Source organism: Macaca fascicularis, chromosome 4 (assembly GCF_037993035.2).
Source record: "Macaca fascicularis isolate 582-1 chromosome 4, T2T-MFA8v1.1".
Lineage (NCBI taxonomy): Eukaryota > Metazoa > Chordata > Mammalia > Primates > Cercopithecidae > Macaca > Macaca fascicularis.
In genome coordinates this window covers 136449423-136464041 of record NC_088378.1, presented here as the reverse complement: position 1 = coordinate 136464041, position 14619 = coordinate 136449423, and the positions used below count along the sequence as shown (strand labels likewise).

Below are 14619 nucleotides of genomic sequence, written 5' to 3'. Positions count from 1 at the left end.
GGAACAGAGGGACTGGTGAGGGAGTTAAGACCCAGAAAATGCCAGGTCTAGTAAGGGACAACTCTAAGAGAGACTGAAGGGCTCCCTGGCCCTCTTCCCCTCCCCAACCCAGTGGTTTTACCACCCTGTTCCAGGAGCCTCACCATCCTCTTCATCCCCGGAAAAAGTGTTGCCAAACTGGGAATAATTAGCAGAGTTGCTTATTGACCAAGGCTGTAGTTGAGAACTGGGAAGAGAGCTGGGGAAATGCATCTCCTTAGGCCTGACCAGAGGCCCTTGGTTGACTAGTGTGATAAGAGAGGAATTGTCAAAGCCAAGTGTCCCCACTCTGCACCTGAGGGTGGGACAGAGTGCTCCTTCCTGGAACAACCATCCCTGAACTGACAGATGGGGTTTCCTGGCTCCAGGTATCTTTTTCCTCTTTATTCTTTCTCTCCTCACTCTCCTCCTGCAACTCCCCTTTCTACTCACCTCACCCTTGCCCCCATTTCCTTCTCTCTCCTCCAGATACCAGTGGTACTCCCTCTCAGCTCCACCAGCAATCCTCTTTCTTCCTCACCAACTCCAGCCTTCCATCTCTCACTTTGATTTGAGGCCCTCTTAACCTGGATCCCTCTTCCTGAATTCTTAGGCCTTATCTCATATATTTTCAGGTACCCTAGATGACTTTAATTCCTTAAAGTTAATTCCTAATTCCCTCAGCCTTTAGGTCTTTAGTGCTGAGAAAGATAATGGAACAAGGTTTCCTCTTGGAGAAGTGGGAAATAAAATGAAGAGGTTTGGCTGAGAGAGAGGCTGTGTTTTCACCCAGGCAGGGCACAAGCTTGCTGTGTGGGCATAGATGTTTATGAATGACTGTCCATCTAGTGGGCTATGGCATGCTGAGGATGGGGGTATGTGAACCCGGTCACTGTGTATGAAGTTATGTATATCAGAGACATGACATTAACTGAAGAACTAGACTCTCCAGAGACCTGTCCCTTTCACTGCAGGAACAGGAACTGGAGAGCAGATGATGCTCTTACAGGGCTCCCTCAGGCACTTGCTCCAGAGACTTGCATGTCCAGTTCTACAGTCCCTATATAATTAAAATCTCTCCTGCCACATTTCCCTCTGAATTAACTCTTCAGAGACCCCAGAACATTTTTAGGTCTTCTCGATGCCTTCTTTGGGCTGGTGTGTTTCAGCTCCTTTCATTTTTTACTCATAGGTCTAGTTATTTTGCTTTTCAAACTTCCCACCACCTCCTGGATACATTCACACATCCCCAGTCTCTCAAAAGAGACTGTTTGCAGTCCCCAAAGAAAAGATGCATGAGTCAGGGGCCAGGGATGTGAAGGTCTGATTCCTCTCTGATTTATTTCTGTTCAGAGTTCCAGACATGGTTGCTTCTGAAAACACCCTTATTGAGCTTGGGCTCTTCTCTAACTCAAGACCTATTCCACTACTGGGCCATGGCCAAATGAGGCAGAAAAGAGCAAATGAGGCAATTCTGAGTTTACAGCTATATTCTTTCCTAGTTCCTCTTCCTCTTCTCCAATAGAACTTATTTTACCTTGCCCTATATCTAATTTTTCTGGCCATCCCTGGTAAGAGGAAACATCATTGCCTGGGACCATCAGGACATTCAGATTCGGTGGGAAGACTGAGAAGGCAATATAGTTTAGCAGAAAGGGCAGCACCCTTTGGGATTTGGGATTTTGTGGTTAGTAAGACTTGAGGGTGCATCCCAGCTTAGGCTTGGGCAGGCTCTGTGGTATTGGGCCCATGGTTGGTTGCCCCTTTCTGAGACTGTTTCAGTTTTTCAGTCACTTGAGGGGAGCTTGGCATCTTTGGGGATACCACCAGACAGGATAAGGATGAGGAGTGAAGCTGTCACAAGGGTCCCAGGGCTCATCATTTGGGGCTAGTGGTTTGGGCTGGCAGTGGGGAGGAGAGGGTGGGGAGGGGTCCGGGGCCCAGAGGGCCACAGTGGCTTCTGCCCAGCACCTAAACAGCTTTTTTACAATGTCAAACAGGGGAAAGGCGGCTAGAGCAGCACATCCCCACTCAAGCCGTTTCTAATGGTAAATATGTCTGCTCTCTCCGCTTGCTCTCACTGGCTTGCTAGGGGAAGGGCTAACCCGCTGGGGCTCCCACTAACTGCATGCCCGCTGGGCCTGACTGGGCCTCAACTTGCCATCAGGGCTATCCTGGCAGCCTGGGCACTGGGCCCACTGGGTGACAAGAAACCTGAGTCCCTAAGAGCTGGCCCGGGAGCTTTCATGTTGGTCTCGTCTTTGTTCCTGTCACTCTCCCTCTGCCCTTCCTCTTCTGCTGTCTCCTCCCACACCCACCTTCTAACACCCCACCCCACTCCCAGCTCTCTGCTCCCCACCCCCGCTCTACCCACCAGACTCATCTTCCCCATCATGCCCACTGTGCCACCTGAGATAGCGGTGCGATAGGGTTAGATGCCATCCCCTCCTTGGGGCTTCTTTCTTGGGTTCTTACGCACATTAGTTCACAGTCCTAGCATCACTCACCATTCTCTCCCACCATAATGATTAAGAGCATGGCATGTGTGTTCAGGCAGACCTGAGTTTGAATACTGGCTCTACTACTTTCTAACTGTATGACCTCAGGCAAGCTACTTTCCTCTCTGATCCTCAGTTTACTTTTCTATAAAATAACAGTCCTCCCTTAGGGTTGTAATGCTTGAGATAGTGCATGTAGAGCATCTACCTGGCAAGTGCCTGGCACAGCGTAAGCACAGAGTAACTTGTGGTTTTAATATGGTGACCTAGAGAGCAAAGGGGTGAGACTATCTGGTCCTGCTGCCCCACCCTGCTCTCGAGAATGCCATCCTGCAGAGGTGGGCAGCTATGCCCAGCTTCCTGTCCAGCCTGGGATGGACATTGTGCCAGCTCTGCTATTCCCTGTCCTACATCCTTCAGAAGCTACCTGGCCTTGGCATAAGATATCCGTGCCCCTCCCCCTGCTCCTGGGCTTAGTGGACCTCTTCTTATGCTAAGAGCACTCTTAAGGGGGTGGCTAGGCTTGGAACCTGAACTCAAGGTTCCCTACTAGGTTCCTCCCATGGTCTTGGAGAGCCTCAGGAGAGACTAAAGTGGAAATGGCACAGAGGATATCCCACTCCACGTTGAGCTGCTCCACACATGGGCATTTGAGGGACCAGGGTATGGCCAGGGACACGTAGAGTTAGGCTTCTTTTAGAGCCCTGGCCTTCCTGTTCTTATTGGTGACAAGAGTTGGGCCTGAGTGTGGGGAGTCAGAGACTCAAGAAGATGACAGTACATCCAGTACTGCTCTTATTCAATTCCCTTGATTCTGAGAACCACTCTTCTATCTTCCCTAGTGGAGGCCTTGGGATTCTCTCTCTCTAATGGGAGAATTCTAGTCACCCCAAGAGGACAGTCCACACCACCTCCACAGTCTCTGTATCAGGGGCCTTTACTGTTTGAACTAATGGCTTTTCCTTGGACACATCTGACTTTCCCAAGCTACCATTTAAACCTGTTTTTCTCCTGCTCTGAATTCAGAAAATAGGGAGAGTGACCCATCCACACTCCTCCTACTCTGACCTTTTAGTGATAGGGAAAACTTACTAGTTAAAAGGGAACAGCATAAGAGACTTAGCCAAAATAAGGATTTAGGTCTTACCTAGCTCTGAGGTTCTCTCTTTCACTAACCTTTTTACACCCTTCCTTCTCCTCTGGATTCTTCTCTTTCTTTTGACTCTCCCCTCTCCTATATAACATCTCCCCATTAGCAAAGTAAAACAACAAAACAGCCAGCTTGTCTCCATCTAGAACTAAAAGGAAGGTTTGGGAGGAGTCAAAGGTAGATTAACCAACCCAGTATGTGCTACCTCCTCTGAGGATGAGCAGTCAGTTGGTCCTGGAAGTGCGATCTTTCTTAAGACAGCTAGGCAGCGGGGAACAGGAAGATAAATTGATGGGTATTCTTCAGTTGCCTTAGGAATGGCCAGGCTCATTCTTTCCAATCCACCTACAATAAGATTGTCCCACCACAATCCCCACCCACCCACCAAAGAGATAGTGGAAAGAGGAAGAAACTCCTATCTGTCCCTTCTGGTTCCCTGGCGGCCAGAACCACCCTCACTTAGCTCCCATCCCTCCCTACTGCCCCCCCCCCCCCGCAACCTCCTCCACCCCCTCGGCACATTCCTGCCTGACAGCTCTGGCTTGTACCTGCCTCACTGCTGTCCACCTTGTTTCAATCAAGTAGGGGGCAGGGAAGTGGACTGCTTGGCTGTACTTGTGAGGGGATGGGGGTTGGGAGTGATGGGAGGAAAGGGGCTAGGAGCCTCCCTCAGCTTAATGCTCCTTCTAAAGCACAGAGAGGCAGCTGAGGCCTTCCCTTGGGCCTCTGTGGTCTCCACTACCCTCAGAGTTTGGGACTCCTCCAGGCTTGTAACCTCGTTACCATCCCCCACCTCCCTCCTAAACAGAGACCTGTGCTGTCAACAACGGGGGCTGTGACAGTAAGTGTCACGATGCAGCGACTGGTGTCCACTGCACCTGCCCTGTGGGCTTCATGCTGCAGCCAGACAGGAAGACATGCAAAGGTAAGGACTTTGAGAGGACAGAAGCAGAGTGACCTTTGGTAAGGGCCTGAGGTTGGGACCAGAGATAGGGTGCCTATTATGGAATAACACCTCCCTAGCCTCCTTCTTATGAAGAACCTAGGACATAGCTAAGGGTTGTCTCCTATCTGCCCGTTCCATCTCAGTTCAAGGGACAGAGACGTCCAGCCAGTTCCTTAGTGCCCCCTTCCCCTACCCAACCTTGTTTCCCTACTCTCATTCCCATCCCCCATGGGTCCCTAACCCTCTTAGTTAATGGACATGCAATTCACATTTGCCCCTGGGTCTGGAAGGATATTTGAGCCCTGACTTTGTGTGTGCATGAGGTCACAGGTGTGTTCCATAATCTTCTTACCCCACATTCTTCAGACCTTCCCAGTGGGCTCTGGGGAAACAATCTTTCCCCCTCGAAAGGCTGTACTGGTCAAAGGGAGAGTAGGATACTAGTTAGGAGGACTGAAGCTGGAGCCTGGCTACTTGGGTTCAGATCCCAGCCCTGTCTCTTACTAGCTCTGTGATCCTGGGCAAGTCACTTAATGTCTCTGTGCCTCAGTTTTCCATAGTGCTCGCCTCATACTGTGTTGTGATTTAAAAAGTTGTTATATAAAAAGTACTTAGAATAGTGCTTGGCAAATGGAAACACTTTGTGTTAACTGTTATTACAGTATACTTATACACTGTAACTATACTGTTATTACAGTATAGTTACCCACATTATCCATTCTGTTTCCCTTCCTTTTAATTAGCCAGGTCTGAGGAAGAATGGGGGGGAAGGGAGGAGGAAAAAGGAAGAGTAGCCATACTGAAAATGATGATTCATTAGGTCCATATCCCCTAGTCACAAGGAGTGGGGACTAGGAGGACTGGGCTCGTTCTTTGTGTCTTTTGGCCCAACAGCCGCGAGACGAGGGGGGAGGCTAGGGCAGCAGGTCAGCCAGCCAGAGTTGAGAGGTTTCCTGCTTGGAAGAACTGTTGACAGGTATGCTAAGAGTGAAGTGGAAGGCTGCCTCCCTGCCCCCTCCCCCACCCAGGGGTGAGTAGCCTGGGTCCTGTCTGCCACCAGCTTGGGGAACTTGACCTCAGGAAGGAAGCCATTCACCAGCCCCCCTTTCCCTTACTAGTGCTGAAAGCTGCCTCAGGCCTGAGTCTCTCCAGATCTCTCCCAGTTCAGCCCCTTGCCTGGCCCCCAGCCCTCCCCCATCAGCTACCCAGCCTCACTGGCTCTCTTGGAGGTCCTCCCTGCCTGGCCTCTTTCCCAGCTCCTCCTCTTCCCTAAAGGCTGCCCCTTTTCAGTGAGTCCCTTTTGACTCTCCACCTCTCCCTGCCCCGCACGCCCGCAACCCCCCAACCTGAGAGACAGGAAAGAGATAACCCTACCCACCAGCCTTTCTGGGAATGGCCATCAGCTGGAGACTAAGGGCTAGCCTGTTAGGTCAAATGCCCACCTGCCCCCTCCTCTAGGTAATTCCCTGAGGGCCTGATTCTAGTTTTGGTTCCAATTTGTCCCCTTATAAGAACACTCAACCCCAGAAGAGAGGGTGTTACTAATGGCCACAGATCTCCTGAACAGGAAAGAGAAAGAGGAGAGGGAGGGAGAGAGGGAGAGAGAGAGAGGGAGAGAGGGAGAGAGAGAGGGGGAGAGAGGGAGAGAGAGAGAGAGAATCAAGAAGAGGCAGGCCCAGGACTCCTTCATTTTTGCATGTCTCTTGTCAGTGAGGGAGGGACCTTTCTCCTTGTTTGTTCTCAGCCTTTGATAGTATCTTTTATCCTGTTTTGTCCTCCTTCTTCAGATATAGATGAGTGCCGCTTAAACAACGGGGGCTGTGACCACATTTGCCGGAACACAGTGGGCAGCTTCGAATGCAGTTGCAAGAAAGGCTATAAGCTTCTCATCAATGAGAGGAACTGCCAGGGTGAGCAGACTCAGGCAAAGGTGAAAGCTGTAGGAGAGGTTCTTATGGGAGAGCTTCAAGGAGGCCAGAGGACTAAAGTCTTAGAAACTCAATAGATATCATGCAGTCTCTATAGGCAGTGTCATCCTGCAAATTAGCAAATGGTACTCCCTCCTTCCCCTCAGCGGACCAGCTCCACATCAAAGCACTCAGCTGGGCAAGGACTGAGGGATGGATTTCACCCCAATTCATATCCTTGGCAGAGTAGGACGTACCTAACCACACATGGTGGGCCCTGACCTAAAGGCACTAGATCTTGCAGTTCCTAATTCCAAGGACTCCAATAGAGGGGGCAGAGAAGATGGACTGGCATTGTTAAATCACTGGTCCTAGAGCAAGGACGTGAATAGGGACTCTTCAGTTCAAGGGGGAGAGCCAAGGCCCCTCACTTGGGTCCTTCACCTGAGCAAGGCTCAAGTGCTCCAAGACAGATTCAGTGGCTTGAATCTTTGCTCTTCCAGATATAGACGAGTGTTCCTTTGATCGAACCTGTGACCACATATGTGTCAACACACCAGGAAGCTTCCAGTGTCTCTGCCATCGTGGCTACCTGTTGTATGGTGTCACCCACTGTGGGGGTAAGCTAGTAAGCTTGCACCCCCAGCCACCCTGGCCCCTCACCTCTTCACCCTCCAACTGAACAGGTCCCTGTGTTGGCTTGTGGCTATGGGCAATCCCTGGTGCATGCACCATGTATTCATCCACTGTGACAAAATAGGAGGAATTAAGACAGCTTTTGAAGAACTGGGAGACTGGGGAAACAGCATCCTGCCTCCAAAATTCCTATCTCCCATTCCTATAACTGTCCCTGAAACCCCACTCTCAGCTCCCAAATGACAGTCTCACTGGCTGGGAGGAGTGGAAGGCTTTAAAAAGCTTATCGGCTTGGCCCCTTCTCGATCATTCCTTTGGGGACAGAGATAACGGAAGGAGGTTTGAGCTCTTCTCAAGCCAGTAGTCATCTTACAGTGCCTAGAATACCTTTTTAACTTTTTTAAATTGTAAGAATATTTAACATGAGATCTACCCTCTTAAGTTTTTAAGTGTACACTACAGTATTGTTATCTATAGGCACATTGTTGTACAGTAGATCTCTCGAACTTACTCATCTTGCATAACGCAGGGTACCTGGAACTCTAACCAAAGGCCCTCACTCACTGCCCACTCTCTGGCTCTTCCTCAAACTCCATCGTTGTTTTTCTGTCTCCCTACTCCTTCCCCCAGATGTGGATGAATGCAGCATCAACCGGGGAGGTTGCCGCTTTGGCTGCATCAACACTGCTGGCAGCTACCAGTGTACCTGCCCAGCAGGCCAGGGCCGGCTGCACTGGAATGGCAAAGATTGCACAGGTGGGCAGTGCCCTCTGCTGACCAAAGATGACACTGCAGTTTCAGGGGGCAGTTGGGGTTCTAGAAAACATACAGTATCATCTTGGGGAAAGGTGTGAGGTGTGAAAGGGTGGAGAATGTAGCCATTTTGAGTTAAAGACATGAAATTTGTAGTAAACAATCCCATCATCAGTCTCCATGGGTACAACAATAGTTATGCAAGTAGCTGATTCCTCCAAATTACCCAACTGAGGGAGAGGGTGGGAAAGGAATGTACTCATTTGCTCAGGCCTCTCTCCCCTTCCTAGAGCCACTGAAGTGTCAGGGCAGTCCTGGGGCCTCGAAAGCCATGCTCAGCTGCAACCGGTCTGGCAAGAAGGATACCTGTGCCCTGACCTGTCCCTCCATGGCCCGGTTTTTGCCAGGTACATGGGAGGAGGGTGCTGGAGAGCTTTGGAGGAGAAAAGAGGAAGGACTGGCCATTCAGGCAGCTCCTTCGTTCCCTTTGGATTCCTCCAGCCAGTGGGGATTGGGAAGGCAGGTCAGAACTGTGACAGGCTCTTTCTCTCAGAGTCTGAGAATGGCTTCACGGTGAGCTGTGGGACCCCCAGCCCCAGGGCTGCTCCAGCCCGAGCTGGCCACAATGGGAACAGCACGAACTCCAACCAATGCCATGGTGAGCACCAGCCCAGAAGCCCTGTTCCCACCCTACTCTCTTAACATTAATCCTTTATTTTTGTTCTTCATCAATCCCCTGGCCTGCCTTTCTCCTGGATCCTCTTTTTTGCCCTGTAATTCTCCACCCCTGCTCCCTCACTCCCTCTGCCCTAACAGCTGATCCCCTTGGCTTTCATAATCTCACTCCCCCAGCCAAGCCCCTGGCTTATTGCCCAGCTTCTCAACATCCCCCATGGCACCTCTGACCTCCATGGGCATCCCATACTGTGCTGAGTTTCTACCATCCCTCTAGAGGCTGCAGTGCTGTCCATTAAACAACGGGCCTCCTTCAAGATCAAGGATGCCAAATGCCGTTTGCACCTGCGAAACAAAGGCAAAACAGAGGAGGCTGGCAGAATCGCAGGGCCAGGTTTGGACTGGGGACCCCATTCCAATTGGCTATCTGGCCACTAAACCCTCCTTACCCCTCAGCTCCTCTGATTAGTGAGATCTCTTTCAAAAACCCACCAGCATCCTGAACTCTAGGCAGAACAGAGGAAAGAGCAGCTGTAGGCATAGCAGCCAAGGAAGTCCCACGCTATTCCTCTCCACCAACTAATTAGGACCCTAGACTAAAACAGGATTGAGAGATAGTTACAGTTAAGAGATCTGGGGAGGTCTGTCTGGGCTGGGAATGAGAACTTTCCAGGGGATGTCCCTGGGGTTGACAAGGCATCTCTCCCAGGTGGTGCCCCCTGCTCTGAATGCCAGGTCACCTTCATCCACCTTAAGTGTGACTCCGCTCGGAAGGGCAAGGGCCGACGAGCCCGGACCCCTCCAGGCAAAGAGGTCACAAGGCTCACCCTGGAACTGGAGGCAGAGGTCAGAAGCGAAGAAACCACAGGTGGGACTGGGGGCACTGTTGGGAAGAGGACTGGAAGGGGAGGGCAGAGGTGGGGAAACCACAGGCCTCAGCAGCAAAAAGAAGGGATGGAGCCTGTACTAGGGGCAGACCCTGCCTGGTGCCAAGCCTAAAAGCTAGTCCCTCTTACCATGCCCCTCTTAGCTCCCAGCTTTGCTCCCCTGCCCTCCTGCTCACAGCAACTCTTTCTCCTCCTCCCCAATACACATGGCCATCCACCACCAGCCAGCTGTGGGCTGCCCTGCCTCCGACAGCGAATGGAACGGCGGCTGAAAGGATCCCTGAAGATGCTCAGAAAGTCCATCAACCAGGACCGCTTCCTGCTGCGCCTGGCAGGCCTTGATTATGAGCTGGCCCACAAGCCGGGCCTGGTAGCCGGGGAGCGAGCAGAGCCGATGGAGTCCTGTAGGCCTGGGCAGCACCGTGCTGGGGCCAAGTGTGGTAAGGGAGCTTACTGGGGAGCAGGGATATAGGAAGGACCCAGTTTGGGCCTGGCTCAGAGCAGGACCCTTTGTGGCCTCAGTTGCATTTCTCAAATTATGAGGCAGCCAGGATGCTCCCTTCCCTGGTCCCAGGCTGAAATCTAGAAGGATGCCAGGTGGGGCCGGCAATCCTCCTGCACACGGCTCTGGCCCTCCTATCCCCCCAAGTAGGATTGTGTTTGTTCCCAGACAGAGATTCTCCCTGAATTAGGGGTTGTGGGGGGGAGTGGGAAGGGGAGTCCCAGGCCTGGGTGGTGGGAATTGCGGGGGTGGGTGGCTAGCGCGGCCGACTCTCCCTCAGTCAGCTGCCCGCAGGGAACGTATTACCACGGCCAGACGGAGCAGTGTGTGCCATGCCCAGCGGGCACCTTCCAGGAGAGAGAAGGGCAGCTCTCCTGCGACCTTTGCCCTGGGAGTGATGCCCACGGGCCTCTTGGAGCCACCAACGTCACCACGTGTGCAGGTGCCAGGGGAACAAATACAGAGTGGGGTAGGGTGGGCACTGGGACGCCCATGGGCATGGGATTTCCCAAAAGGCAGGCCCAGGCTCCAGGCCACTCTCTTAGTCAACATCCTGTTTGTATACCTTTGCCCTCTGAGATCGGGTGACCCCATGTGGACGATTCAGGACCATCCCCATCAGAGTTGGGCCATTGATTCATTGCAGGTCAGTGCCCACCTGGCCAACACTCTGTAGATGGGTTCAAGCCCTGTCAGCCATGCCCACGTGGCACCTACCAACCTGAAGCAGGACGGACCCTATGCTTCCCTTGTGGTGGGGGCCTCACCACCAAGCATGAAGGGGCCATTTCCTTCCAAGACTGTGACACCAAAGGTGAGTAAGCTACTCACCTCCGTGGGGGATGCCCCAACCCCAACTACTCCCAAAAAACTCTCCAGGTCCCCAGAGTGGACACTGACCCACCATTTTCTCCAAACCAGTAATAGGCCCAGCTACCTGACCAACCATACCATCCTGCTTCCAGGACCCACCCTGCCCCTCCACTAGTTCCAAGCTTGGGAACTGAGAGATAATTAACAGTCCCACTTACCCCTCCACTTTGGAGAACTGGTGGCATATTCTCCTGCATATCCCAAATGAGTTTCTATCTAGGTTTGGCACTGTGCTCAGCGTCTGAAAGAAAAGGATTGGCACTGTAGCCAACCACTCTGTAAACTCTGTTTTTCCATGGGCTTAAATTCTGGTATGACTGGGAAAGGTTGAGACCCTAGAAAGAACTTTGATGTATCTGATCTCCTGATTCTCCAAGATGAATGTATCCTGTCCATCCCATGCCCCATAACTCCCACCTGCCCACCATCTTGATTCCTGCCTTTCTCCCTTGCATGCAGTCCAGTGCTCCCCAGGGCACTACTATAACACCAGCATCCATCGCTGTATTCGCTGTGCCATGGGCTCCTATCAGCCCGACTTCCGTCAGAACTTCTGCACCCGCTGTCCAGGAAACACAAGCACAGACTTTGATGGCTCTACCAGTGTGGCCCAATGCAAGAGTACGTGGCAAGCCAGGCTATGGAAAAGGGAGGAGAGGCGCCTGGGAGCAGTGGACATCTAAAGGAGGGGTGTGAAACCAACAGGGAGCAGGGCTGGGGGGTGGAGGGGCAGGAAAGCCCCACCTTCCACCTCTCCCCAACTCACTCAATCTCAAGGCCAGTTGCTAGGCTAGACCCTGTAGCACCCTCTCCCTGGAGACAGGTAATGAGGAAGCAGAGACAGGTGAAGTGAGAAGAGAAGGTACTAAAAGGGCAGGAAGATGGACCCAGAGCTTGGAAAATAATGATGAACTAGGATGCAGTCTTCTCATAAATGTCTGACCTCTACTTCAGAACTCTTCAGTTCCCCCAGTGCACTTCCCCACTGACTTCCCTTCTCTTTCTTATTTTATCTATTGGGGCTTGGCTGCAGATCGTCAGTGTGGTGGGGAGCTGGGTGAGTTCACTGGCTATATTGAGTCCCCCAACTACCCGGGCAACTACCCAGCTGGTGTGGAGTGCATCTGGAACATCAACCCCCCACCCAAGCGCAAGATCCTTATCGTGGTACCCGAGATCTTCCTGCCATCTGAGGATGAGTGTGGGGACGTCCTCGTCATGAGAAAGAACTGTGGGTGGCTTGCAGAGCTGGGCCAGGGAAGGGCAGTCCAAATCTGGTTAAGGCGGAGAGACAGACTGATACAGGAAGAAGTGGGGCAGTGAAGTCACGGATCTATGAGGGTGAAACAGTGAGAGGCCTTTGGGAATAGAGAAGCTAACAAAGGAAAACAGCAATGATACATGTTTGATAGAGAACAGAGTTAAGAAAGCTAGCAGTGGACCTAGAACTCCAATGGTGTTACATGTGTCACTTTACTATCCTGGCATTTTTGTCATTCTATTCATTTAAATGTCAAATTTATTACACTATGTGAGCGCCCAGGTATCAAGGAGGAATTGTGGAATGAGCCCAGTGGGCAATGGGAGAGGGTGTGGGGTAGGGTGTGTGTATGTGAAGGGGGAGCCTTTGTCAGAATGATTCTCTTGCCCCATACCCCCACCACCAGCTCTACAGCCCACGTTCTAGGAGGGCTTGGGTAGCCTACCCTGCTGCTCTACTGACATGCTGCTTGCCTTCCCAGCATCCCCATCCTCCATTACCACTTATGAGACCTGCCAGACCTACGAGCGCCCCATTGCCTTCACTGCCCGTTCCAGGAAGCTCTGGATCAACTTCAAGACAAGCGAGGCCAACAGCGCCCGTGGCTTCCAGATCCCCTATGTTACCTATGATGGTGAGCCAAGGAGGTGGGTGAGAAGGGGAGGTACATCAGTTTTGAGAGGGAACCAGGAGAGCAGGAAGAGCTCCCGCCCCTGAGCCCCTCCCCTTGGTTGACTTTGCAGAAGATTATGAGCAGCTGGTAGAAGACATTGTGCGAGATGGCCGGCTCTATGCCTCTGAAAACCACCAGGAGATTTTAAAGGTGAGTGAATATTAACAATAATGATAGCTAACATTTAATGAGCATGTAACAAAACAATGTGCAGGCAATATGCTAAGTGCTTACATGAATATTCTCATTTGATAGACACAATACTCTATGAGGTAGGTGCTTTCTCCATTGCCTCCATTTCTCCATTCCTCATTACAGATGAGAAAACTGGGGCATAAAGAGTTAAAGAACCTGCCCCATGGTAAAGCTGGGATTTGAGCCCAAACCCATCCGACTGCAGCGTCACCCACACTATATTACACCTTGGGGAAAACTTGGAAGAAAAAGGGAAAGTGAGGAGAAGAAATGTACCTACCTCTTCCAAGAGACATAGGGAAAATGAAGTATAGAAAGATACTTTTGCATAAGTCCCTTCCTTCCCTTATGCCCTCCCCAGGCCCCATTAAGCAGCAGCAGATCGGCTGGGCACTGTGGCTCACGCCTGTAATCCCAGCACTTTGGGAGGCCAAGGCGGGTGGATCATATGAGGTCAGGAGTTTGAGACCAGCCTGGCCAACATGATGAAACCTCGTCTCTACTAAAAATACAAAATTAGCCGGGTGCAGTGAGCCAAGATGGCGCCATTGCACTCGGGCATGGGTAACAAGAGTGAGACTCTGTCTCAAAAAAACAAAAACAAAAAAAGCAGCAGATCTAGCACAGCTTTCTCAGAATCAATTTATGTACAGACTTGACAAGGAAAATAAATACTTCCAACATTGAAGAATGAACTAGATGCCCTGGGTCAGTGAATCCCAATTTGAGAAAATCTTCCTTAAGAAACTATAGTCTGGCCAGGCCCGGTGGCTCATGCCTGTAATCCCAGCACTTTGGGAGGCCGAGGTGGGTGGATCACGAGGTCAGGAGATTGAGACCATCCTGGCTAACACGGTAAAACCCCATCTCTACTAAAAATACAGAAAATTAGCCGGGTGCCGTGGCGACGCCTGTAGTCCCAGTTACACGGGAGGCTGAGGCAGGAGAATTGCTTGAACCTGGGAGGTGGAGCTTGCAGTGAGCCGAGATCGCCCCACTGCACTCCAGCCTGGGTGACAGAGCGAGACTCCGTCTCAAAGAAACTATAGTCTGGCTGGGCGCAGTGGATCACGCCTGTAATCCCAGGCGGGTAGATCGCCTGAGGTCAGGAGTTCCAGACCAGCCTGGCCAACGTAGTGAAACCCCATCTCTACTAAAAATACAAAAAATTAGCTGGGCGTGGTGGCGGGCACCTACAGTAATCCCAGCTACTCGGGACCCTGAGGCAGGAGAATCGCTTGGACCGGGGAGGCAGAGGTTGCAGTGAGCTGATATCATGCCATTGCACTCCAGCCTGGGCAGCAAGAGTTAGACTCAGTCTAAAATAAAAAAAAAGAAAAAAGAAAAGAAAAGAAACTATAGTCACAGTCATAGAATTATCCTTCATAAATTATCATTGCAAAGAAGTAGTAGCAAAATTTTTTATATTATCATCAAAATAAAAGCCTTGACAACAAAAATTGCCTAGAACTTGCAGACTTCAAAGAATATACTTTAAACAATACTTTTCAAACATTTTTAAAGCATCTGAACCCTTATTTCGTTCAAATCAAATGTACTGTGGAATTCCAACACATAAAGCAGTATAGCTGTTCTGATTAAAGTGGGGTAAGAGGCTGAAACCCCTACTTCTTATTTGAAAAAT

At 51.1% G+C, this 14619-nt stretch overlaps 2 protein-coding genes across 14 annotated transcripts in view; one reads left to right on the top strand and one right to left on the bottom strand.

Moving 5' to 3' along the window:
• The window catches only part of TCP11 (t-complex 11), a 143247-nt gene that overhangs the window by 117679 nt on the left and 10949 nt on the right, over window positions 1-14619 (bottom strand). The window lies entirely within an intron of this gene.
• The window catches only part of SCUBE3 (signal peptide, CUB domain and EGF like domain containing 3), a 39407-nt gene that overhangs the window by 19410 nt on the left and 5378 nt on the right, over window positions 1-14619 (top strand). For 2 of the 10 annotated variants that reach the window (XM_015449523.4, XM_015449522.4), the window contains exons 7-22: window positions 2019-2066; window positions 4475-4591; window positions 6400-6522; window positions 7023-7139; window positions 7786-7911; window positions 8199-8315; window positions 8462-8566; window positions 8861-8977; window positions 9293-9451; window positions 9695-9910; window positions 10253-10414; window positions 10619-10786; window positions 11305-11466; window positions 11879-12076; window positions 12588-12740; window positions 12850-12929. In XM_015449523.4, the coding sequence (XP_015305009.3) occupies window positions 2019-2066; window positions 4475-4591; window positions 6400-6522; window positions 7023-7139; window positions 7786-7911; window positions 8199-8315; window positions 8462-8566; window positions 8861-8977; window positions 9293-9451; window positions 9695-9910; window positions 10253-10414; window positions 10619-10786; window positions 11305-11466; window positions 11879-12076; window positions 12588-12740; window positions 12850-12929 (2168 nt within the window). Of the gene's footprint in view, window positions 1-2018; window positions 2067-4474; window positions 4592-6399; window positions 6523-7022; window positions 7140-7785; window positions 7912-8198; window positions 8316-8461; window positions 8567-8860; window positions 8978-9292; window positions 9452-9694; window positions 9911-10252; window positions 10415-10618; window positions 10787-11304; window positions 11467-11878; window positions 12077-12587; window positions 12741-12849; window positions 12930-13097; window positions 13292-14619 lie in introns of those variants that run through there. The other 8 variants (XM_015449525.3, XM_015449524.3, XM_074038314.1 and 5 more) reach the window with 6 other exon arrangements.